The sequence below is a fragment of the Oculina patagonica genome, chromosome 2 (genome assembly GCF_052425735.1).
Source record: "Oculina patagonica isolate OP01 chromosome 2, crgOcupat, whole genome shotgun sequence".
Classification (NCBI taxonomy): Eukaryota; Metazoa; Cnidaria; class Anthozoa; order Scleractinia; family Oculinidae; genus Oculina; species Oculina patagonica.
Genome location: NC_135759.1, coordinates 36,576,350 through 36,587,931, shown reverse-complemented (window position 1 = coordinate 36,587,931; position 11,582 = coordinate 36,576,350). Strand labels below are relative to the sequence as shown.

Genomic DNA, 11,582 nt, shown 5'->3' with positions numbered 1-11,582 from the left:
TCGTGATTTTACGGGCCTGTTACCAGTACGAGTCTAGTACGCAAAAGGCCGCTACTCTCGCAGTTCAAGAATTAAACTGCTTTGGCCTTTAAAAAAAATCATAGGAAAATTCCTATCTATCATTGTCGGCCGCTCATTATGCAGCTAATTCAGTTTGGTAAGTTACTTGCGGCTATAATATGCGCTCGTCAGTTCGAAAACTCTATACTTTTTTTATAGGCTCGATCAGGAAAATCGAACAAGGTGTACCGATACAGCAGTCCGGCTGTATTTTATTAACAGCCTCCCCGGTATTATAAAATGTGCTGTGCATTTTCGTTGTTAGTTTAAAAACTTGTTTATTTTCACGCTTTCTTCAATAATCATCTTTAAAACTGGTTCTTTGTTTCTCCGATTTTTCCGAGGTACATCGACAACATTTTAAAAACTCGAAATCACAGAGCGCTGTTATCACAACATCACAAAATTATAAGTCGACGGTATTATGATCATCTTTTTGTGGTCTTCATTAGATTAAATAATGTTTTTGACAGCGAAACAGATTATGACACCTTTCGCGGCTTAAGCGAAGAAACCTGGTGTGAGGTATGTTAGGAATGCTAGGATAATATCCTAGCATTTCTCTGAAGTACTTACAGTTGACACCGCCTGCGTCCCCTCATGTAACTGCGCCCTGAATCCACTCATCTACCTTACATTCAGTCGAGATTTCCGAAACGGCTTCAAAGCCATTTGCCACTGTCTTCCTTGTTTTGCTGCTGAACCGCTTGTTCGTGTACACAGCCGGTCCGTGGAAATGACCAACTTGTCCCATACTGGGGGAAATAGTGGTCTTAGCCTGAGGAGTTTCAAGAAGATAGAAAATACCTAGAGACTCAATTTTCTGGTGATCATGAAGAAACTGCGAAAAAAATGGGTGTGTTCTTATTTCTTTGGCTCTGGTGCGAATTAAGTAATGTCAATTTCGACAGGCAAAAGCATGAAACATTGACATGTTTGTTACTTTTTGGATGGAAAAGTGTTATATAGAACGCTCAGGTGGTTCTTTTCAACCATGAATGGGTGGTGGCCAAACTGACGTTGCACGAGAATTTGTGATCTCGGTGTTCATTGATATGTTTCGGTGATTCTGATAGTTTCAGGAATGGGGTTTACCCAATAGCTGAGAATTGTTCCAAATTTTGGTTTTAATTTTTTGCGTTGAAATTTCAAAAAAATTTTGACGCGCTTTTTTAAGTGATAACTGAGATCTGAGACCGGAAAAAATTACTGATAGCTGAGAAATTGGCTGCTCTTTTTGATAACTGCCCGAGATATCACCGAAAATGTGACTAATTACTGAGATTCCAGCACACTCAGCTAGGCCTTTTTGTTATGTCCGTTATGTCCATAAACACGAACTCTAAAGATGCGTAAAGCTTCACCAGTGTACCTTCTTTCTCCGCAACTACAAATGCCTTAGCTTGTGAACATGCTCTTTTGTGGCATAGGTTGCCAAAAGTAAGTCAGCAAGTTGAACGAGTCGGGCGCGGTCTGGAAAAGGTTTATGTTTAAGTTCTCAATATTTCTTTTTTAAACAATTGCTAACCAACATTAAAAGTTTGCAGAAGACGAATACTCTAACCATTTTTTAGCATTCCTGTTGATTATAAGGATGGTAGCATACGTGTACCAAAGTCTACAGACTAAAACGCGCAGAACAAATGGAAGAAGAAGTTAAAACCATCAAACAATCTTTCATCAAGTCTTGATACCGAGTCAAATGTGTAAATATGAAGTCATCGAAGACTATAAAAACCCAAAGGATGACGAAAAGAACATAAAAAAATTCATTAGTTTTCTCTTCGAGCTGATCACAATGCTAATGCTGACCCTTCACGCCTCTCTTTAACTTTAGCATTAGTTTTGTAGTTTTGGACAAAAAAAAAAATCCTCAACGACGTTTCCATCCAGAATTTAACAAACAAGTACAGCTACTATATATGTACAACTCTTCTTGGGGAGTTGAGGTAAAATCATTTTAAATTAAGCCTAAAATATGCGAACATGCCCAGTTTTTTTTTTTTTTGCAGGTTTCCTTTCTTATCTTGACCCTGATAGTCAAGGTTTAATATAATTTGAATAACATTTCACCCAAATTTTTATCAATGTTTTCAGCGAACATATCTATTAGGTAGAAATTGTGCACTTAGTCTAAGTGTGCCAAGGTTGCCTTGGCTGCATTTTGCTAGAATCTGTTTTAATTTAATCAGTCGCTATCTCAATAACACTTCAATTGGTTTATTTTCGCTTATCATTTGGGTTTTACAACTAAATAATTTTTATATTGCAGAATGGCCAATTACAGGCCATGCTGTCAGTAATTAAGCCAATCACAGCTAAAGCTGTTTTCAGTATACTTTGACGTGTGCTTTCTTGAAATCACCGCCTCTCTGACTAAGTTTGTTTTGTTCGGATGACCTTTTGTCTGTCTTTGCGTTGCCCGCTCTTGTCGCCCTTTGGCAACGAACATCATTACACGTTAAACATCGTTTATTTGTGTTAGTCACATAAGCAGAGGCCACCAATTGTTACCTAAGATTTTTTGGACAATACCTATGGTTTTGCAGGATATATAAGGGCGAGAAGGCTCTTTATCACGTACGGCAATTTCAGTTAATGCAAGCAGTCCCAAGGTTTGTGGGCAAATGGATGGTTGGTCAAAAGGAGCTGAAACGATAGTTGGAAAGTTGATAGGTGAATTGATAGTTATCACTGAATCAGATGTTATGAGATAATTATTTGATGCAATCCAATGCAATGTGATGCTATTTCGATCATGAAATGGCTCGCGGAGAAACAAAAATACTTATGTAAGCAAGCGAGCGAGCAAGTTTAAGTGAGCTTAATTATTAATTAATTAATTAATTAATTAATTAATTTAAGTAAGTAAGAAAGTAAACAAGCAAGCAAGTAAGTTAGTAAGTAAGTAAGTAAGTAAGTAAGTAAGTAAGTAGGAGGTAGTAGTAAAGTGAGACCAAGTAGGTAATTTATTCATTGTAATATATCATAACATATCAGTAAGTAAACAAACTGATTTTATACAATTAGAATGTAATATTATCATCGAATTCAAAATTACTACGCTGAAGGCTAATAATAAAAGGGTTTACATTTGAGTAAACTAGGAAAGTGCTCAGCCACCTTCAATAGAACACGTTTCCAAGAGAACTGAATCTAATGCTAGTAATGAGCAGGCCAATTGATGCTGGGATCGATTCAGTTTCTCCCTTGAAGAAATCGACTTTGCAAGTTTCTTCGTTGAATGTTTGAACAAATTGTAGTGATCTATGAAGCTAGTTTATGAGCTGAGATCACAATAATTCGCTTTCGAAAAAAGTTATATTCAATGAAGGGCGCGGTATTCCAAACTCCATTTCAATTAGTGTTACGTTTTTACAAAGCTAAATAAACTCAAGATAGCTTAATTTGTAGTCGACAACTGGAAAACGAGGACTTAGTTCACTTCGATGCCATATTTCATACTAAAATTCTTGCTGTAAAGGAATCTATAATGTTTATTATATTACTAGAAGACTGCTTTGTTAGTGTAATATAAATATAGTGAAAAATGAACTTTTCCCAATTGTCTATTAACGTTTTTTGAGACAGTAGCTGCTGATGTACCGTAAAGTTCCTTGATGATCCTTAATGTACCATAAAGTAATGAATTCAGCAGCGTTTTTCTATCGTCACCTTTCGAGGGTTTCAAATTTCTGGGGATCGCTTTTTCAGCTAAAACGTGTACTATGCGTGGGCCGATTCATGGTAACAAAATGAAGCTGATGTTTTCAATATGTAGTGGGTGAAAAGGATAAATCTTGTTGAAAAGCTTGTATATTGCTCTTTGCACTGAATAATGGTCAAATTAACAAATATATCATTTTGATACAGCTTGTTGTAACAACAAATCAAGTCGCGTTTTGAGGTTCCTACTTTCATGGCTTTGTTACTTTTAGAGCGTTGGCTGCTTTCGGAACTTTACAGTATCTTCATATAGTGTAGTGTTAGAATAACACACATTGATTTTGCTTTATACAAAGTTTATACTCAATTTATGTATTCTGATATAGAGGAATCTTTGTTTACAATATTTGCCTCATTAGTATAAGCGCTTCTTTTTCTGATCGAGCCACAAAAATACGATTCACTTTCGCTATATGAAAACTTGATTTAACAAAACTTATTTTACAAAGAATGTATGGGCTCATTAGCCCTTTTACCACCCAGAAACTGAATTTTGCAGTTTTTGAACGTTTATATCTCCTTGAATATTGCACACAAAAGAGCTGAAAATTTCGCCGATAATTAAGTGTCACGAGCTTTTTAAATAACTGGAGTCACAGTGTATATAACATGATACCGCAAAGTTGTATGCTAATGAGGCGAAATGTAAACAATGACGTCAGCAAAGATCGCCCTATAACAGTTTAAATAGAAGTAATTGTGGAAATAAGTAACTATTCCAATGTGCTATAAAATGTGTATATTAACATAACTTTTCTTCTTAATAAGCTGATGAATAAAAGTTTGAAAGTCGCGGAACTGCCCATTTGTATGTTATGTTATCCACAGGAAACGCTTTTTGAAGGTGGGCGGGGGTGGGACGGTAGGCGAGAGCGAGCATGCGTAGACAGAGGGACAACGACCACACAGACGCGTGTCTAGCTCTGTACATGTGCGCTCTTCTAATCATATTCCCAACATCTGCGTATTTTTCACCAACTGAATTACGATTTGAGCAGACATTGAGATCCTCGACTTATACGCAGCGCCTTTGAACTAACACCAAATAAACCCTAAAAAGGACACTGTCACCAGTTCCACCTCAAAATCTCAAGAGCCTAAAGACATATGGAAACTACGAATAGTGGTCCAATTTTGTTAAACATCACCATGCAAGTGTATTGAAGCGATAAACAATTGATATTATTGTGATGCCATCAGCTTTAGGCTGACTTTTTCAAGTTTTGTCCTTGTGCACTGGAAAACACCTAACAACAATTATGAGGACTCCCTTCTTCCCTCAACAACAATTTACTTCATATCTTTATCTTGTTGTACTAGGTGCATTTCATGTACGAGAAGACCTATTCGCCAATTTCAGTATTTTTTACCGAAAAGCACTAGAATCCCCGCAACAGTGTACTTTAATGTAAAGACTCATAGAATACAGAAACACTAATGAAAGTTTAGAAATCCTAAATTTCTAAATTTTGGATTTAGCAGCCTTTGGTTATTATAATCAATCCTTCTTGACATGGTATTCTCCTTAAATAGCATTAAATCCATGGTTGCTATGATACGAGCTTTGCTTGAGAGGGCCTAGTTCCAGTTCCTTAAACGTACGTAAGGATGGGTAACTGTTCAGCGTGCTCCTGTTAGAGTGCATGCGCACTCTGTTGGATTTGCAGGAAAAGCGACAACGCTTAAGAACTTTCTTCATTCCTTTTTTATAGTCACTGTTATATATAATATAGATAAACGGGTTTATAGAACTGTTAGCGTGGCCAAACAACAAGCCCAGGAATGCCACGTATTCCGGGGGGCCACATTCACCGTGTTCAGTAGCAACGAATTGCAGCATAAGATAAATGTAGAACGGGAGCCAACATAGTGCGAATACGAGCACCACTGTCATACAGATCTTTAGTATTTTCTTTCTTGTTTCGATCTCGTGCAGCTGATTAGGAGCTGTTGAGTTTCCCGGGACTGTTCTCACCCAGACTTTAAAAGCAATTATTGAGTATAGAATGCTTATTATCAGAAGTGGGAAGACATAAAGGGCTCCAAACAAAGCCAGGGTGTAATTCTTTGGCGCAGATCCGTTATCCAATAGAGGCTCCCAGTTTTCCAGACAAAGATGGGCACCCTGTACTTCTTGAACGCGCATCGCGTAAAGCATTGGCGACGCGATGGTGAACGAAGAAATCCAGATGAGTAAGAGAACGAGAACTGTCGTGCTGGTACGTCTGTTACGTCGTAACGGAAACATGACGGCCAGGAATCTGTTAACAGCAATGGCGGCTAAGGTGAGCACGGTGCAAGCAATCGCTGTGCCCTGAATGAAGACGATAAACTTGCACAGAAACACGCCCACACTCCCCGCGAACCATTCAAACGGCTTGTTTGCTATCATCAACCCGTAGTGCCAAATCTGTACTGCCATGTCGAACGCGGTCGTCAACAGGTCAGCGGTTGCCATGTTGATAATGTAGTAGTTCATGACGGTCTGTGCACGAGGATAATTGATGATGGCGCTGATTAGTATGCTGTTGCCAAATATGGAGATGATGAAAATGGCCGAGTATGCTAACAATTTACAAGTGGCCGTGAACGGAGTCGAGACGGGGACTGGGCAACCGAATGTATCTGAGGCATTCGACGTCAAGTTGTCATCCATTTCTGTCCCTTAAATTAAAAAAAAAATTATTAAGTTGTTTTAGGACATAACGGACATGTGAGGAATAACAATGTTTTCGGACTCTTTTATTACTGCGCAATCTCAATATAATGGCGTATTGAAAGTGACTACCTCAATGTTACTTTTGGTAGCGATTACTAATTTTAGCGATATTTTCCGAGCAAGATTTAGCGACTATTTAATTTAAAAAAAAATCATATTGTGTAAACCAATTTTTAATGAGCATGTAGCTAAAAGATGGAAATAAATGTTCAGTAAAAGAACAAACTAGCTTGAATATTTGCACTATCAGAAATAATTTTCAAGTCGACTGTTATTTAATTTTGTTTTCCTTTTGGGTGGAAAGGGGGCGGTTATAAAAATTAAATGAGTATTACATTTAATCGAGACAAATTTTACCGGGTACTAAATTTAGCGATTTTTGCGCAATTCGCTTAAAGCGCTAAAATAAGTAGCCGCTAGCAATTGTAACCTTAAAGTATCATTTATAGTTTTAAGACATAGTTCGTGATCTACACATTTCTCACTAGCGTCAGCTTATACATTGAATTGAGAAAGATGACCAATTTATCTGCCTTGCTAAACGTATGTAATCCAACTCTCCCATTCAGCATTGCTTTGTTTGAATGAACTCGTCAATTAAAATAATAATAAAAAAGATTAACACTCCAAATTTAAATTCTATATGGACGCATGTGCACTTTACATCAAGTTCTTGAGAGCTCTTGCGTGCTAGTGGCAAATAAATCATTTTCATTTTATATTAAATTTACATTCATTTCACCAGATAAAAAAGGGCAACAACATATTGTTAAAAAATTGACGCATTTAAATCAATCGCGAAAGAGGTGCGAATTCAATATAAACGTTGAATAAGTTTTTCTATTACTATTGATTTGTATTTTACTGTCAATCATTTCTGATAGAACGGTCCTTTTAAAGCCATATTAAACAAACTTTGTTTTTAACGTGTGAACTGAGAAGTCAATTTGAGCACATCATGTTGTTTTAAAACACAGAAGGAGAAAAGACTAAAGTGCGTTCACAATGAAAGTTTATTTTGAGCACTTGCCAATACTCATTTTCGACATACTGTCATCATATAAAATCGTATAATCAAAACATAGCTCTTTTATTGTAAAATATCACGTTTTAGTTTATAGTTAAACAGTAAATAGTGTTTTTGGCGCGCGAATATCCTTTGCTATTCACCTCCGAGTGACGCGCGCGAGAAAATTGTAATCGTTGCAGAAATAAATTAGTCAAAAATCAATGTTATTATTTTGTTAACAAAACTCGCAATGTACAACTTCAAATTTGAAAATTTTATACAAGCCTCAAGGGGTAATCGTAGTTACAGTCGATGAGATAGATTTAATACAGTTTTAAAACTTTCTAATTCTCCAAAGCGATCAACAGTGCCACACGACACCGTTTATTAAACAGGCCAGGCGACAAGAAAACCAAAATTCATCAGCTAAGAAATATTTTCATGATATTTCACGGAATTTTCGATTCAGGGCAAATCATCAAAATAAATCATAGGATTAAGTAAGGAGAATAAATCTTTTCAACATAGTAAAAAAGAGGTCAGTGCAACAGACATTTTTAATATACATGGTTTCATATATTACGTTTGAAATATCACTTTAGAGAAGCTCTTGGTGGTATTGAATATTATATTGATTTCGCTTTACTTTAAAGCGTTAGCTGAGTCCGTTTTTTGACAATCTGAACGAATAAAATCCGTTTTCTTTCAATATGAAGTTATTACAACAACATTCTACCCTTTACTAGATATCTTGAACGTTTAAGTTTATCGACCTATTTCAAAATAATACTCTAAAGTCGTATACAGATTAGTTGACAATAGAAAGACGATAAAAGGGGCAAGAATATAAACAACACATATATACAGTTGACGACATCACAGTTTAAGAAATTTGAAAATTATTTGATTGTCTTTTTAACAGCCGGTCTTCAATAAGAGACAAAGAAATATTATATGAGAGCTTCTAGCCATTACCTTATCGAGTCACACTGTTACTAGTTCTCCTTAATTGTATTGCAAAAATACGGGATTATGGCCAGGCGCATTCAGTGTTACTCTAAGCTCTTTAAGTCTAGATTAACCCTCTACATTCGGCCTCGATCGTTCGAACATTCGAACTCGCCATTAAGTCAACTTTCAGTCGTAATAAAATACTCCGAAATGGTTTGAATTTCGCTTTCTCATTCCTATTTTTTTTACGATTAGTTGTCAAAAAAGAGTGATCCGCTTAAGCTTGTTCGCCAGGAGAGAACGAACTCAAGATAAGAGCGTGCGGAAACTGCAAAAAAAGCTGACAGAAAAAAAAAAACAAAAAGGCAAGGCTTATATTCCAACACGAGCTAAAGAATTATCAAAAAAGAACCTTTCCCTCTTTTCTTAAAATGGTCAATTTCAGCTTTCTTTTTAGTTATTGTAGAGGAAACAAATAAGGTTTATATTCCCTTACCTTTTAATTCTGCAGCTCAGAACCAATGTAGCTAGACCTTAGCCAGCACTGACTTTGTGAAGGGATATCTCGTAGTGAAGTGAACCAAGTCAGTCCGCAGTTAAAAACTACACTGTTGATGAAACTGAAAACGATGCAAACTGATAAGGAAAATTTTAGCTCAGTTGCTTCGGGTTTACCTATCTGCCTTTTCTATTAAGACAATATTTGTTGTGTCAGCCGCCGAAAGCTAGAACAATAATTCTTCGATTCACAACTTTTTTTGCAAAACGTTTCTTCTCCGGACACTTCAACTGATGTTCTTATACGTCCATATGATACGTGGCTTGAAGTAGTATGATCTGAAGACACAGTTAAGTGCTACAAAACGTTGTGAATTAAGTCCTTTATAAAATAATTCCCACTGTCATATCGCCAGGTGCAAATATAACATGCGTTTAATGTAAACCTTTTCATTTCTTCCGACACTTAGATGACATTGAAGCAAACCCGCCTGACCAAAAATAAATTGTCTTGATTTGAGTCCGAAGAATATGACAAGGAAACGCGTATATTTTCTTTTGGATTTTAATAACAATTAAAAGAGCGTTTAATACATATACACTTTGAGGTTTCAAGTTTTTGAATTTGTTCCTTTGTCAGATTAACTGGTGAAAAATAGAGGCTGGCTATTGTTCTAGCTTCAAAAAACATAAAGAAACACAAAATAAGCCTAATACACAATACTTTCATATGATACATGATATCGGCGCAAATCTTGATGTTTGCAGAGTTCTAACAATGCGGCGTCGCCGTATAAAGTGAAAGTTGCACACTGCATAAGTCCGCAAATTAAAATCACATCCGTTCAGTGGAGTCGACTTATTGAAGTAGGGATATTTCCCTGCTTATCAGAGATCGCGGCCTTTTTTGATGTAACATATGCAGTATCAACTGCTCTTAAGAATAAACTGTGCCGATGCAAACAGTTTTGTTTATTGGCGCACAATATTACACAGAGAAGTATCAATCATTTCAACGACTGTTATTAACAGACTTGCGAGTTTATCTATATCTTTTTTGTAATAGCCGCGTTAATGCGTAGTTGTTCCAAAGAAAAACATGTAACAGTCAAATAAGTAATACCGGCCTATATTATAACTTCATCCATTTAAACAACAAATATTTGGGACTTGAAGGTGTGGCAATAAAAAGCGGCTTGGGTTTTCCCTTAGCTCTCACTATTAAACTTGAAATTTTGTTTCTCGTCTTCTAGAAAACGATTCTAAAGAGTTAGTCAGGTAAATTAACACAAAAACCCGATTGGATTGGATGTTAACGTATTGACATCGTATAAACAAATAAACAATTAAAAATAACGCCATAAAGGATATCGCCGAAGTCTGCTTTCCCGGGAGAAGAAGTCCACGAGTTTTCTACATTTTATAGGAGACAAATCTTGGCACTAATTTAGTTAAGTCGACTAGATCTTTTACTTTCTCCCAAACTTTTAATTTTTATGATTTTCTCCTTATTATTTTACGCTATTTAGTTTTCTTTATTTTAAAACCATCAGCGTTTAAATAAAATGGTATTATAATGCAATAATAAAAATAGATGTCGAGGAAGATTCTGATTAAAAAAATATGAGTAAATAATGTCGGCGCCTCTCATTCGACACCAATATGATTGATAAAGAGTTGTCACCATATAGGCCTATATATTGCTAGGCAACAAGGTGCAATTGTTCGTTTATTGATTTAGCTGGCGATATTTCATCATGTGGCACGTTTTGACCAACCACACACGCGCCAGCGAAAAGAATTGATAGACGGCCTGGGTTCGAGCCTGCGACTTTGATGCAGAATTTGCAAAGACACTTCACAGTCACTCCATCCCAGTGTATATCAATGATATTAGCACACATCTGTTGCTGAATAGGCAGGTAATTTTTCGTTGCCATTATTGTTCCGAGAAGCGAGCTGTGTGCTAAGAGGAACAAATAACGTCCATGGACAAATATCCGTGCATATTTTTCAAGCCTTATGGCGACTATTGTGTTTATCATACTTCAAAAGCCTTTCAAAATAAAGCCTCTCTGTTCGGGAGTTGAAAAATAGAATCCGATTGATTATTTAAGGTTGCTCAGACAATTCTCCAGTTCCCATTAATAAACTTATGAAAGCGGCTTTCATCAGATCAGAACAGAACACATACAAAGGACAGTGGCCCGAAAAACTGCCTTTAGATTATAAGTTTATTAATCTGGCGGAATTTCCGATTCATAAAATGGGTATCCCTAATATTATAAATTTATACACCATTCTCCCGGTTTTTTCGGTGTCGGCTTTTGCGTATATATTTGAAGGAAAACGGAACACTCCATGTAATGTTGTGCTGTTTTAGCAGGGACAGTAGAAGTGAGTAAGATTACAGGCGAAGAGGCAAGTGTAACTGAAAAAACTATAAAGCAGCTTAACTTTAAAACAGCACTGGAAATTTCTTTTTATCGAAAGCAATGTTCTTCAGTTCAAAGTGATTATATGTCGCTTCTCCTCCATTTAGTTCTTTATCCATCATTTTTGCAATATGAAGTTGTTGTGAAGGAAAGAAACTTTATTCACCCAACAAGCCAAACATCT

General features: G+C 36.4%; 1 protein-coding gene across 1 annotated transcript; it reads right to left on the bottom strand.

Annotated features, from left to right (window-relative positions):
* Positions 1–3,137: 3,137 nt before the first annotated feature.
* On the bottom strand, positions 3,138–9,052 carry LOC144644505 (substance-P receptor-like). Its single transcript, XM_078504000.1, has 2 exons — positions 8,962–9,052; positions 3,138–6,450 (listed from the first exon to the last, which is right to left on the bottom strand). The coding sequence occupies exon 2, from the start codon at positions 6,440–6,442 to the stop codon at positions 5,312–5,314; it is 1,131 nt and encodes a 376-aa protein (XP_078360126.1). The 5' UTR covers positions 6,443–6,450; positions 8,962–9,052; the 3' UTR covers positions 3,138–5,311.
* Between the last annotated feature and the right edge of the window lie 2,530 nt (positions 9,053–11,582).

Bases quoted from the DNA above. Each gene is read 5' to 3' on its own strand.
- LOC144644505 (XM_078504000.1), bottom strand. From the start codon at position 6,442: ATGGATGACAACTTGACGTCGAATGCCTCAGATACATTCGGTTGCCCA.